The following is a 14923-nucleotide window of genomic DNA, read 5'->3' as shown; positions in this document are numbered from 1 at the left end:
CTTGAACTGCAAAACTGCAAAAATAATTTTGTCAGCCTGCACAATTTTAGTTCATTCCATGAATACTAAGTTTCAGTTTGAACCATGTATTCTTGTGTATCAAGCATGCTGCAGCCATTTTACATACATATTTATTACTTTATGTAGTAGCATCTAAAACATACATTGTTGGATAATCACAAACTCCTGATCCTTAAAAGTAGTACAGGGTAAAAAAAAAAATCCAAGATCCTCCTGTTGTCTTCTGCAACATTTAGCTAATTAATTCAAGAGTAATCCTTGAATCTGCATTGACTACAAGATAAAAAGTTGATGGACGCAAATAATATTAATCTGGAGGGCATTCTGAATATGGTGCCCCACCAAAGGTGGCAAATATATTCCAGGGGCTATTCAGGTTTTTAATCTGAAAATTACCCCAATTATCCTCTTTGGTGTTGCCATCTGGATAACAGTCATCAATGAATCTATAGATCGTCCACTGCTTCAGTTCTTACGAAAACTCCTAAATGCCCCTCAATGTGTTGCTGATGTTACTCTTCGTTCCAAGTTTGGCCAAATGTCACTTGAAGCTAGGGCGTGGTTGGCCGCCTTTAAACTACACCTTAAACTGTGCTTTAGCACTGAGGGGTTCCTAGCTTCTCTGAAGCATGACCCTTTTAAATCCTCATGGCAAAAAATCTTAGATGAGAAACTGTCATTGTTGGGCTTCTCGCAGGATATGTTATTAGATCTTGGGAAAACTGAAGCTTTTACCAAAATTAAAAAGTGCATTAAAGAGCTCGATTATAACAGCACTACCTTTCGTGCTCGTCGTGTCTGTTCATTCCAGTTCTTCGGAATACCCCCTCCACATGGTCTGCCTGCCTATACATATTATCTGACAACGCCTCGTCTTTGTAGAGCTTTTTGCTTGGCTAGATTGAATGCTAACCCTTCTATGGTAATGCAGGGCAGAATTCTGAATATACCATACTCAGACAGGATCTGCCCTGGCTCATCTGGCTCTATTGACTCATTAGCTCCTGCCCTTTTGGGATGCCGCTTTTACGAGGAACTTCGATTGCACTATATTTCCCCCCTTTTAACATACAAATCCAATGCCTCTGTGACTGACATAATGCCTTTTTTACTAAGCGATAGGGACCCCAAGGCTACATTGTCAGTGGCAAGATTTGTTTCAGTCCTTATATTCCTCCAACACTAGATATATGCTGCTCAAGATCAATTGATCAAGGAGCTTCTAAGGGATAAAAGGAAAGGAATATGGTGCCCACTGGTAAGTCCATATTGGTAAATGTTGTAAGTATTCTGCATTCATATTTAATATCTTGAATATTCAGGCAAATAGTTAAAGAACCTCACAATGTGCGTGTAATTTAGCTTGCAATATTGCCGAAGGTTATTTGCGATTTTTCTCTTCCATTTTAAGTCATGAAGAAGAGCTAGGTCGTTGCCAGGAAATGATTCGAAAGTTGCAAGGTATTTTGGATTCTGAAAGGGAGAACTGTGGCTCAGTCAGTGAAGAAAGGTTAAAACTCCAGCAAGAAAATGAACGAGTACAAAAAGAAATCGAGGACTTGAGAAAGCTGGTGATGGAAGCACAGCAGACTGCAAAATTAAAGGTATTTTTAACATCATTCAGATTTAACTGAATATTCCTTGGAAATGCTTGGAAGGAGGAGTTCATACAATAGAATCCTAGAATCATTATAGATTTGGAAGGGAGCACCAGGGTCATCTAGTCCAACCCCCTGCACAATGCAGGAAATTCAAACTACCTCCCATACACACCCGCAGTGACCCTCACTCCATGCCCAGAAGATGGCCAAGATGCCCTCCCTCTCATGAACTGCCCAAGTTCATAGAATCAGCATTGCTGACAGGTGGCCATCTATCCTCTGCTTAAAAACCTCCTTCAGTTTCCAGGGAAATGGTGTCTACCATCCCCTTACAACAGTTACCAAAACAGTGATTTTCTCTGATAGTAAAATGGCTGAGCCCCATGCTGGTCGTGATGCTACCACTTTAGGGCCAGCCATGAAGAGTAGGAAGGTTTCCACGTACCATTGACCAAGCTGAGTTGATGCAAGTGGCTTGTCATAGAAGAGGGAAATAAAAATCCCAATAGTATACAGTTTCCTACCACCCCAACAGAAGTGCTGTGGGGAAAATTCACTTTTTGACAGCTGATTTAACCGGTCCGTAGATTAGACTCCTTATAAGAAGAAAGTTCAAAAATGACAGATAAAATCTTTCTAAAATGGCTTTTTTCCCATTTGCATTTTGAGTACACTATTAGAACTTCTGCGGTCCTTTACTAATGAAAATAGACCGAATGTTGGTCTGTCCATGTTGGCCAGCTTCAATCATATGGTCAAAAGAAAAAGGCTGAACTTGTGGTGATGTGAATTTTTTTACTTTTCCTGTAGATCAGCACAATGGAGAATGAGCTTTTAATAAAAGAACACGGGTATGAAATTCAACTGAAAGAGATGGAAGATGTGAATCAAAACTCCACTGCTGAGCTGAGACGCCTGTTGATAGCTCAACAAAAAGCAACAAACCGGTGGAAAGAGGAAACAAAGAAACTTACAGAAAATACTGAAACCAGAATAAATAATTTAAAGTAAGGGATATAATTTTGTTTCTTTGATGTCTTCATTGATGCAGACAGGCATATGTATCCGTTAGAAAAGTACAGATAAGAATAGGAAGTATTTTATGTAAAACGTATTGTGATACTGTTCCTGTGAAATGTATTATGAGAGTTCCTGTGTGGCTTTGAACTAACATTCAGTTTTTGGTCATTTGAAAGCTGAGTGGAAAAAATAATGAGTTAATCACTTGTAAGATAGATGTGTTTCCAGCAGACAAGCAGTACTTAAAGAGAATGCACCTCCACTGGGAAGTTCTCCTTTCTCCACTTCAATTCAAATCCATTTGCCAACAGAACATCATCTGAGTCTGTTTAAGCTGTAGGAGCAGTTCTGTTTCTGGCAAATGAAGAACCAACCGCCTGCCCCTCCATCAGCTGAGGTGGGAACAAGGCACCATTTTCATTGGCATTCAGTGTCTGTGGTCCGAAAAGTCTCAGACAGCAGTGATCAAAGACATAGTAGAACCACACCAGCCCTTTGTGCAGCTCAACTGCAGGAGCCAGAGCATAGCATCAAACAAAGGTGCTGGATCAGCTGGCTGACAAGAAGAGATTGGGAGCGCACTTCTTGTTTAATCAGTATAAATGCTTGGCTAGGAAATTACTGAGTTCTTTTACAGCATGGAATATGTTGCGATTTCGAATCATCACTGCGTTTCTAATCATTTTGAGTATGTCCTTCTTGTAACATACCAGCAAGATTCAGAGCTGGTATAGGAGGGTTGGGGTCACTGGGGATGTGCCTGGGAGGTAGTTGTTAATTTCCTGCATTGTGCAGGGGGTTGGACTGGATGACCCTGGTGGTCCCTTCCAACTCGATGATTTTATGATTCTATGAAGATAAATTGACAAAATATTCTCTGAAAGCAGAGAGTGAAACCCCAAACTGGGAGACCTCATTGTGGTAAAAATTGTGTAAGAGTTTACTGTGAAGAGAAATGAATGTATTGAACGAACGAGGTGAGCAGTTTATCTGGAAGTGATCACACACTAATGGAAATTTGGCATTGAAGGTGTCTGTGAAGCTTTACGCTTGATGCATTGTGGAGATATCGGTTCTGACCTTAACAATGTGGATTTAGGCAGCAGCACCAGAGAAGCAAGGTCTAGATGGAGAGAAGAGACCCCCTCCCTATCCTTTAATGAGTGTGTTTTGTTTTTCAGTTCTGCAGGACACTCTTAACACACAGCCTAAGTAGCCATCCTTCCTGCTAACTCCTTTTAGTGCATCTACTCCCTAAAGGGGGAAAGCAATTGGTCATAAACTTATCAATAAGAATTCTTTCTAATCTTCTGAAACTGACTAGAATTGTCCATCTCATCCTTCTCCCATTTTACACAGTATACTCCTGTTTCCTTTGTCCCTTCTGCCAAACTCTTACATCATTTTAGTGATGCTTTATGATATTTGAATGGATTAGAATTGTCACAGAGGAGGGAATTTAATATTTGGTACCCAGTAGATTTAAATTCTGTGTAAGTTTTCTTGAAACATTTTGATGTTCTTTAAAAATTAATTACATTACTTGCTCTGAGCTTGTGGAATACAATGGGCTAAATTCTACATCTCTTCTTTCCTTTCACTATGCAAGTTTCTACAGAAAATCTTCAACTTGAATTAGTGCTGAATTGCAGAACTGTTGGGTAGCAGGTACTAGCAGGTACTTAGTTGTGTTCTCATGCTTGTGTGCATTATGATGATAATGTATGCAAACGTGTGGAGATCTGCTGCAATCGCAATAGTATAAAGCTGTGAAGAGAAGAGAAGCCCTGCATCTATCTACCTCACAACAGTTGTGGCATCTCATTCAACAGTAGATTGGTATCAGTCATCAAATAAGGCTGGTGGAAGGGACCACTTAGAGATAACTGGTGGTATGAAGGTTTCATTCTTTCACAATTTCTGGTCCTGCCTGATAGAGGATTGATTGGGACCATGAGGCTTCTGCTCTCCAGTTGTAATTAGCTTGTAAGAACTCACCCTTCTGCCTTATTAGAGAGCCAGCTAGTGGTCAAGAGCAACAGATTCTAATCTAGAGAAGCATGTTTGATTCCCTGCTCCTCCATATGAGCGGCAGACTCTAATCTTGTGTCCTATTTCTCTCTGAGGTAAATACTGGTGTGGGACTGGAGGAGAAGGAAAATAATCTCCTCACAAATATACTCAGGCCAACGCTTTTTCCTCAGCATATACAGGCGGGCTGAGAGAGTGGGATATTGAAGTGGTTGAAAGGGGGGGGTGCGTCATAGTATCCATTACACTCAAATATTCCATTATGTATCTCCATGCTTCAAGCTGTTGCAGGGCAGTCACCTGAGCTCTGAATCCTTAAAGGAGATTTTATGCATGTTTTTCTAGCATAATCCAATAACAGAATTTGGGTTTTGTGGTTGCAGAACTTTAGCACACAGTTCTAAGCCCCTAACTAGTAGCATTATTTTAAGGTTTCTGTAAAAAAAAAAAAAACTGTCAGGTTTTCCTTGCGGCATAGAACAAATTTAGTTATGTCCCAGGACAAATTTTAAAGCAACATGTCCAGATATTAAAGTTGCAGTTATTTTTTTTCCTTGAGGTACATGATTTTTAAAGCTTTGCTTTAATAGTTACTTTGACTGCCCTTGAGTCTTTCGTAAAAGCTTGACTAGAAAAGGTTTTTCACAACTGGAATGCTTGCTAGGTCTGCTTTCTGGTTAAAATGGGTCATCAGCTGCACTTTTTGCTCGTCGAGATCAGCCTCCAGTCACTTGTGAGCTAAATGAAAGATGTGGTTTACTAAATGGCTCCTTTTCAGGGTGGGAACCAGAGGATCAGTAGGATACGTGACATACAGGCCGGTTCACCACCCAAGCGGTTGCTCGGGGCACCAGACCAGCTAAGGCGTTAGTGCTGGTGGTGGTGGGGGTGACAGGTGTGGTGTGCTTGTCACCACCCCCTGTTCTAATGCAGCCGTCAGCAAGAGTCCAGGGAGGGGTACCGAAGCGCTGCTTCTGCAGCCCAGCTTGAGCCTGCCCGATGTTTCAGTGACTGTGAAAACGGTGGGGCCTCTCTGTAAGCGCTTTTAATAAACAGGGACAAAAAAACGGTATGCCGTCTGAAGAAGTGGCCGGGGTGTCTGCTGTTGGCTCTTGAACCGTTGTGGAGAAGCTCAGGAGGCTATTTTGAAAACAAAATGTCTTCTGTGTCTGAGGCTGTCCACGCTGTGAAAGCTGGAGGTAACTTGTGGAGATTTAATACCCTATTTACTAGTGTAATAGGAATTTCAGACTGTTTCGTTGATGAACAGAAGTGAACGATTCTGTTCTCCCTTATTAAAAACTATAAATCTAATGCACGTTCTTGTCACTCGAGTGGTTATCATGCTCTAAGACAGAGATTTATTAGATTATTTTATTTTTGGTGTTTACAGATATTTATCTGTGAATTTCCACTATGTGGGATGAATTGTACAGGTTTGTGGCTCACCTATAGAAGAGTTGCCTCGTCACATCTGTCTGGTATAGAGAAGTGAATTGGGACCAGCAGTGATAATATGTGGAGTGTCAGGTATTCCCCAGCAAAGGTGGCTCCATTGTTCTATAATTCCTTTACTGGTACATGATGGGAGGTTATTTATTTGAAATACTTTTGCGCCACATTTTCACCCAAATATATACTCGAGTATAAGCAGAGTTTTTTAGCCATGATTTTTGGCTTTAAAAACTCACCTCGGCTTATACTTGGGTGAATACGGTAATTCGCCTGCCGGGCCCTCTCCTAGCACGCTCCCGACGGCCAGCCCGCCTTTAAACCCCCAACCCCACCCAATCACGCCTTCTGCGCGGTGGCGGCTTCTTCCACCCCACCTCACCCCACCCGATCGCGCCTTTTGCGCGATTGTTGGGCCTTTTGTGCGATCGCGCCTTCTGTACGGCGGCAGCGGTGGTTTCTTTACCCCCCACCCCACCTTCTGCACGGCGGCGGTGGTTTCTTTACCCCCACCCCCCCACCTCACCCGGGCCAGTCCTCCCGCTTGCCAGCTGACCCTGTGGGGCCTCCTGGGTGCAGGGAGGGGGCCGCCGCCGCCTGCCTGCACACCTGGAGCCCGGTCAGGTAAGCCTGCGGGGGAGAGGGGATGCATTTCCCCCTCGGCTTATACGTGGGTGCCTAATTTTTCCCCATTTTTGGGGGTGAAATTAGGCACCTTGGCTTATACTCGGGTCGGCTTATACCCGAGAATATACGGTATATAAAATATTTAATAGTGCAATTTAAAAAATGGACATATGAACACAACCAGAGAGGAGGGCCAATAAGAGTTTATTGGGAGTACGTGAAACAAAGCAAGAAAGTCTTCACCTGCTCCTTTAGGGTAAGTGCACAATCCCATCCTGGGTCATGCTTCCCCACCAGTTCATTTTGTTGGGATACATGTTCATCTCGTTAGCCCTCATCCATTCCAAAACTGCCTCCAGGCATCTGTTCATGGTTTCCACGGCCTCCCTGTGGTATGCTAGGAGCACAAGATGGAGCTGAATGTCATCTGCATTTTGGTACCAACTAAGCCCAACATAAGAACAGCCCTGCTGGGTCAGACCAAGGCCCATCAAGTCCAGCAGTCTGTTCACACAGTGGCCAACCAGGTGCCTCTAGGAAGCCCACAAACAAGACGACTGCAGCAGCACCATCCTGCCTGTGTTCCACAGCACCCAAGATAATAGGCATGCTCCTCTGATCCTGGAGAGAATCTCTGGATTGGGCAACTAAGCCCATTCTTTCCCAGCAGCTTTATGTAGATGTTGAAAAGCATGAGGGACAAGATAGAACCTCATGGAACCCCGCAGGCTGGAGGCAAGGGGTGGAGCAGCAGTCCCGCTTTCCCACTGCATTAGGTGGGCTTGGGTAGTTCATTAAATAATAATTCCATTTCTGCACACAGCGTGTTTACTCCCCCCCCCCCCGGCTGTTTCCTACATGTGTGTATTTACTTACTGTGGCAGTTTTGCTACCATAACTTCACCTGGTAGGGAGGCAGAACCTAACCCTGGGTGGTGATGCAACCTTAAATAAGCTAGCAATGGGCCCACTTCTTCCTTACCGTACTCTCCCCTTTACTCCAAGTCTTTTCATCCTTGTGCCACTGTCATTTTGACAGGGTAACAATCACACTGACTTAGTTAGAATGCCGTGACACTGTCTTTAAAGGTGTTGCAACTTGGAGTTGATTCTAACGTGGGTTTTTACTAGCCATCCTGCCCTCAATCAACCAACATAATACAGCATAGGATTGCACCATAATTCCACCCCCTCCATTTGTAATGCATATTATTTCCAGAGTCTGCAACATTTAAAACTGATAAAGTCAAGATAAAATACCCATGAAAGTATATATAGTCAAATGGCCTCGGGCATTAAAACAAGAAAATCTTGCAGTGCTTCCAGGCTCAATTTTAACAAGTCTCTGAGGGAGTTCCTGTAAATGTCTTAAGATGCTTAGATCTTGATAATGCTGATTCAGTGCATGCCTACTGTGCACACTCCTTCATGTTATAAAGTGACCTTTGTGCACCTGTTTAAAATTGTTTTACTTTACTGAGAATATGCATATGAAAACTGGTTGTTTTAATGGGTCACCGTCACTCTTCAAAAACTCCCAGAGGTCTTCCAAGGCAGCCTCTTCTAGGAATGATCTGTGACTCCACAGTCCAGTTTTTGTATTTAGGATTTTTGAGTTTCAATTTGGAGCCTACAAACCATGGATCCACATCACTATAATTTGCCATCGTCTCCTGTTTTCTTTCTTTCCCTTTCTCTTAAAAGATGCTCAGTTGCCCTGAATATTCTGTGCTACATTAAAGACAACGAGCATGTATTTTGTTTCCTTGGTTAAAAAAAATAATTTTTTTTGCATTTTCATGCATGGAGGGTAGGGTTGCCAACCTCCAGGTACTAGCTGGAGATCTCCTGCTATTACAACTGATATCCAGCCGATACAGATCAGTTCACCTGGAGAAAATGGCCGCTTTGGCAGTTGGACTCTATGGCACTGAAGTCCCTTTCCTCCCCAAACCCAGCCCTCTTCAGGCTCCGGCCCAGAAACCTCCCGCCAGTTGCAAAGAGGGACCTGGCAACCCTAGTGGGGGGGGGGGTTAAGACCTCCCCCACTCACACACACAGGTGTTTGTGTGTGTGTGCTTTACTTTGGGAATTGTTATGCCAACCTAGCGATCGTGCCAATTTTGTAAAAACATTGTTCTCCCCTTCTTTTTTTTGATGTGAACTTTGGAGCTAAGTCTGGAATTAACTTATTATGCAAAGTGATAGCATAGCAAATAAGCAAACTTGATCTCATTTATTTAGAAGTTCTACTGAAATGAAATTGTTCCCTTACATTTCAAATAATGTTGCTAGTCTTATGCTTAAAGTTATAAATATGGCTTGAATGGGAGAAATGCAGTTCCTTTTGAAGCTAATGTGATTTGTACATTTTGTAGCTAACAGCCCTTTTAAGGGTGAGAAAAACAGCCACTGTGCGCATACTTGGATGTCTTCCATTTTCTTCTCTGCCTGCAGCTTGTTTTACTGCATCAAAGGTTGCTCTGAGGATTTTTCAACTTCGGGGAGCAGTATTTAGGCAGTGCAAGAGTAAACAGTAGAATTGGAGTTTTCAGGCACACGTGTTTCTCCATGCAGCTGTTAAATTAATGCGGTCTTTTGATTAAATCTGCATCTGGATTCTATGGTCTTGCTTTTGAATTGTGACTGCTTTTAATATGGCTTCAAGCATTTGCTTATAGAAATCTCTGAGGAATTTCTAGACTGAACCTTGTCGAATAATATAAGCCAGGTTTGAATCCAGTAGCACCTTAGTGTGGTGTAGTGGTTATGAGCGGTGGTTTGGAGCGGTGGACTCTAATCTGGAGAACTGCATTTGATTCCTCACTCCTCCACAATAGCAAGATACTAATCTGGTGAACCGAGTTGTTTTCCCCACTCCTCCACATGAAGCCTGCTGGGTGACCTTGGGCTAGTCACAGCTTTCTTAGAACTCTCTCAGCCTCACCTACCTCACAGGGTGTCTGTTGTGGGGAGGGGAAGGTAAGGTGATTCTAAGCCAGTTTGATTCTTCCTTAAGTGGTAGAGAAAGTCAGCATATAAAAACCAACTCTTCTTCTTTAGAGACCAACAAGATTTTTGGGGTATAAGCTTTTGAGACTCACTGTCCCTTTGTCAGGTACAAGTAGTATCAAGGTGTCTATTTGTATCTGATGATGCGAGCTTTAACTCTCAAGAGCTTGCACCCTGAAAATCTTGTGAGCATGTAAAGTGCCACTGGACTAGAATCTAGCTTTTTACTGCAGCCCAGCATGGCTACCCTCCTGAAACTATCTTCATGGAATGAAACAGCTGTCCTTATGCGGTCTTAGAGCAGAGGTCCCCAACCTTTTTGAACCTGTGGGCACTTTTGGATTTGTGACACAGGGTGGCGTGCGCAGTCGCAAAATGGCTAGCGCAGGAGGCAGAACAAGGCACAAAATAGCTGCAAAAGCTTACTTGCGTCACACAATTAAGATTCTTAGACTGTGATGGCAGCTGCCATCAAAGCAACATTTTGAAAAATCTGCACAGCCAGACAAAAGCCTTGCTGGGCAGAAGCCCCACCCACTTTCTAAAAATACTTGGGCACTAGGAAAGGTGGCGATGGGTGCCATGATGCCCATGAGCAACATGTTGGGACCCCTGTCTTAGCTAAAACAACATTCTTTGACATACCATCTAATCTATTAAATACATCACATTTTGGGGCCTCTGAGTCCTCCTTTTATTCCTGCCACATGATTTTTGGCTAGAATTCTGTAAGATTTGGCATCTATAATTGTTTATTTTAAAATATTGTTTAAAAATGTTAACAGAATGAGAAACAGCTGCGAGTACTGGCAGCCTACAAAATATATGCTAAGAATAATTGAAGCATATTGCAGCATAACTCAGCATCAAAACATCTGGAATGTGATGTGTATGTCACATGACTCCCCATAGCTAGAGGATTTATCATCACCTCTGCCTGATTACTCAACAGTTCACCTTTTGTTTCCCAGTTACAAGTATGGTATTTGCTAAATGAAAATGCTACTTTCAAATTTGTTTCCAAAGTAGTTGACGTTAAAACTGGAAATATCTATTGTAATAACACAATGTTAACACCTTAGAACAGGAAGAGCAGCAGCAGGGTAGAGCTTAAAACCTGTCTTGCTTAAATGGCTCCGCAGAAAAGAAGACAGGTGTAGGGGTCAAGCATGTCTACTAGTGGAAGCAATTCCAAGTAATGGACAGCTTCCGAAAAAAGGACGATGTTTTCATTTACCGTGAACCTCTGTTCTCGGTGGTATATAGAGGGGAGAGCATGCACTTATACATTCACTGAGGGATCTTCTGACTTTGCAAAACTTTTCCTTTGTTTGCTTTTCACATTGTTACTTCAATATAGAGCACGTTGAGAAATCCATGTAGTTTGTTTTTCCTAAAAAAGCAGTCTCTTCCAGCCACACCATAAAAAGCTTTTAAAGCTCTCTAAAGTTCAAAATTCTGCTTTTGATGTGTTTTGAGGAAGGAGGGAATTTACTCTTTGGCAAAGTCAGAAGATCCCTCAGTGAATGTATACGTGCATGAAACTGAATTCTGTAGATTTTCATCTGCAATTTTCCTATATTTCCCTTTGTTTCCACTAGTCAAATCATACAGTTGCACCTAGAAGGTGCTAATATAGGTTTCTTTTAGGGCTACCAGGCCTCCTGCTATGGCTTCCTAGTTCCCTGCCATTGCTCAGAGCACCGGCAGGAGAGAAAAAAAGTCTATGTTGGCTGCATCAACATAGAAATTATCTTAAGTTTAGGAGGTTAATATTGAATGGAGATTATTCTTAGGCCACTAGATGGTTTATTTCATTCACATCTGGGATTTACAATGTGAATATGTTTAGCCCTGTATTATCATATAGGGCTAAGAATCAACATACGCTCTTGTACCTTTTAAAGTTCTGTCCATTTCTGTACTCATTGCATAGGGAAATGGGAGCAACCATGAACGTTTCAGCTTTCTTTGGGCCAGTAGTCAGTGCAATGGATACATTAAATTAATTTAATGAGTTTCTTTGATCCCATTTCATAGAAGTGAGCTGAGTCGCCAGAAAATTCACACACAGGAATTACTGTGTCAGCTGGAAAGAGCACATGAAAAGACCATAGAGGTAAGAGACTGAATTTTATTCAAATACCATGCTTCAAAAACATGCCCATCTTAAGCAATATTACTTAAACCCTATTGGTATGAATAACTGGGTTGTTTATTGCTAAGATTTTGGTATCCCTTACAATAAGTTCTCACTTAGAAACGCCTGTCCTGTTTCTGGTTTGTGTATTAAAATATCTTTTCTGTCTATTTGCTTCATTATTGAGATATCTCTCCACCATTTGGGATTATTCTAAAATAGTGTCCAAGAAAGGAGGTTCCAAGAACCATTCACTCTTCTTTGTGGTCTCTGTTCATCACACATGTGGCATCTCAAGGCATGTGGCTCAATAACTTGGGTTACCTCTGAATGCAGGCATGTGCTTAACTGAAGTCATGCCATGCATTTATACATCACAGCCAACCAGAGTTAATCCTAAACCACCATTCTGTCATCGCATTCCACTTGAAAAGGTAAGAGGAGTGATTGGAAGACATAGGAGCCAAGTGTGCATGTGAGCAAGGCCCAAGCCACATACATTGTTGTTAGCTGACCACAATTAAACTGGGTACCTGAAAGCAATCTTGGTGATGACTTCAAAACTGTATGTTTGAAATGCTCCTTCAACCAGGTGCAAGTATCTGCCCCTTCTCTTCCAAGGGCTGGCTGGTAAAAGCACTATAGTAGAACTGTGCCTATCCCCCCTGCAACGTCTCTACCATCATATGAAAACTTTTCACTTGTATTTGTAGCATACCCAAAAAAATGAAAGCTGGAAATTCCTTTCAAGGTTAGACAACAGTGTGCTTAGCAGCCTGTCTTGTCTTCCTTTGGTGTATAGTTCTGTATTTGGCATTGATTAACTCTCCCTTTTTCAAAGCTTGCTTTCTGCAATATGTATGATCTGATAACAGAATCTTACATTTGTAATGAGCTGTTTCATTTATACAGAATGAAAAATTAATGATGGAATATCAAGAAAAAGTCAACAGGCTTCAAAGACGGCTAAGCCAGGCAGAAGAGAGGGCAGCTACAGCATCTCAACAGGTATCTAAATATGTATCAGGCAACACCCTCATTACAGCTGTATAATCAGAAATCCTTAGAAATGACAATCTTTTCTTTTTATCTTTCTTTTGCTGAGAGATAGGAAATATGGTTCTCAGGATGAAGAGTTAGTTATTGGAACTATTATAGTAACAAATAGAATTACAAATTATGGGAACAGCATAATAAGAGGTGGCTTTCTAGGCCTTATTGATGGATTTCAAATCATGGATTCAGACTAATGTTTATACCATTAAAACGGCTTGTTAAATACATACCACGTGGCAACTGCCAGTCAGCTGTAAAGCCAATCACCCTCTCCAGAGTTCTGTACATATAGTTGCACAGACACGATACAAATCTTATCACCAAGTAATATAATGGATGAATAGCCTGCACACCCTTGCAGTTACCACACACTGAATTCATAAATGGATTCCTCAGCATAACTAGTTATTTAAATCTACTGCAAGTGATGTTGAAAACCAGCATTTCTGAAGCTTGACAAAAAAAGATGCACCATTGGACATTTACCATTAACCCACTGGGCCCTATTTATACTCATTTCAGACCCTGACATTGTTCCAATGGCAGGAGCAGATCCACATCTGCCCACATGCGTAAAGAGATCAGCTTTCTCTGTTGGAATGAATAGGGAATCACTTGCAAGTGGAAAAACTCCAGGGGACCTTTGCTGCTGTTGGACTAATATGAATTTGCTGGGTTAGGGCGCACTTCTGTTGAAACTGAATGCCTTTCTGGTTTTTATGTAGTAAGCTCTCCATAAAAATGTCACGATCATCTTGGGCTACCTTCATAGTTCATAGGAATAGAATAAAATAATTCCTTCATTTCACTCTACTTCAGGTTGTACCATAGTCCAATTAGCTTAAAGATCCCCACTGAAGAAACTAATCACTGTTTTGTTTTTCATTACAGCTCAGTAAAGTTAACATGCAGAGGAAAAAAGCTGTCTCCTTGATAGAGTTGGAAAATATTTAAACATGATGCACTTCTTTTGTAAAATTCCCAAGTTAAGGCTTTTGAAGAAGAATATTAAGACCTGTTGTGCACAAAGTGTTGTTTTTGCGGCAATTTTATGTTGCTTGAACCCAGAAAGACAGAGATTACAGCTTCTTCAAATACTAAGAGAACTGCAAAAATACATAATGAATTACAAGCACTCAGAAAGGAAGCTGGCTTCCCTTTCTCAGCATATGAAATTTAACATTGCATTGCATAATGTCTGTTCCATGGTTTTAAAGTGGAGTCAGACATACCTGCTGCTGGAATGGAAACTGTTTTTACTGTACAACTGGTTTGTCTAACTGCGTTTTACATAATTTTCAACTATAAATAAACCATGTCTTTTAAATGGATTTTGTCCATGTGTATATTATTTAGCTGGAAAACTAATAAACTGTAAAATCACATGTGTTAACCTGGCACTTGTAACACTGCTGCCTTGTATGGATCTTATTTTTCCTTTACAGTAGTTGACATTATTTTAACTAGCACAACAAATTCTGACCTATTTGGGCAGAGCAATCCTAAGGGGGGTGGGGTAGTAGAGGTGTTCCCAGGGACGAAGCAGCCGGGATGCCTCATGATTAGTTTGCTGCGCCATGGTGAGCAAACTGATCAGGAAAATCCCCCAATGCAGTTTCACAGGGCTACGCCACCATTTCTGCTGACATAACTTGACGCTGGCAAAAGGGGGTGTTCCCGGGCGAAAGAGCTTAGGGAGCTGACTAAAGTCAGCCCCACCCCCAGGAGCGTCCCCTTTGGCGCCAGAGCAAGCCCCTGTGTTTGATATACGCTGCAGCAGCGCCCATGCTTGACGCTGCCACGTAGCTCCCCAACACTGACATAAGTGGTCCTGTGCCAGCATAAATACCCATTTAGCCGGCGTAAGTGGCCAGGGCTGGGGTCACACTGCATCCAAACTCTTTCCCGCCCAAGGACTGCACTGTTAGTCACAATAAATTCTTATAAAAGTTTGACATTGATT

The 14923-nt window shown here is 41.9% G+C and overlaps 1 protein-coding gene across 1 annotated transcript in view; it reads left to right on the top strand.

Annotated features, from left to right (window-relative positions):
- The window catches only part of SCLT1 (sodium channel and clathrin linker 1), a 44210-nt gene extending 30287 nt beyond the window's left edge, over positions 1–13923 (top strand). The window contains exons 17-21 of the mRNA XM_056855347.1: positions 1433–1625; positions 2433–2629; positions 11805–11883; positions 12817–12912; positions 13852–13923. Coding sequence (XP_056711325.1) covers positions 1433–1625; positions 2433–2629; positions 11805–11883; positions 12817–12912; positions 13852–13914 — 628 coding nt within the window. The 3' untranslated portion in view covers positions 13915–13923. The remainder of the gene's footprint in view (positions 1–1432; positions 1626–2432; positions 2630–11804; positions 11884–12816; positions 12913–13851) is intronic.
- Positions 13924–14923: the final 1000 nt, after the last annotated feature.

The sequence above is a fragment of the Euleptes europaea genome, chromosome 9 (genome assembly GCF_029931775.1).
Source record: "Euleptes europaea isolate rEulEur1 chromosome 9, rEulEur1.hap1, whole genome shotgun sequence".
Classification (NCBI taxonomy): Eukaryota; Metazoa; Chordata; class Lepidosauria; order Squamata; family Sphaerodactylidae; genus Euleptes; species Euleptes europaea.
The sequence above is the reverse complement of the archived record's forward strand: the minus strand, read 5'-3'. Positions and strand labels throughout refer to the sequence as shown.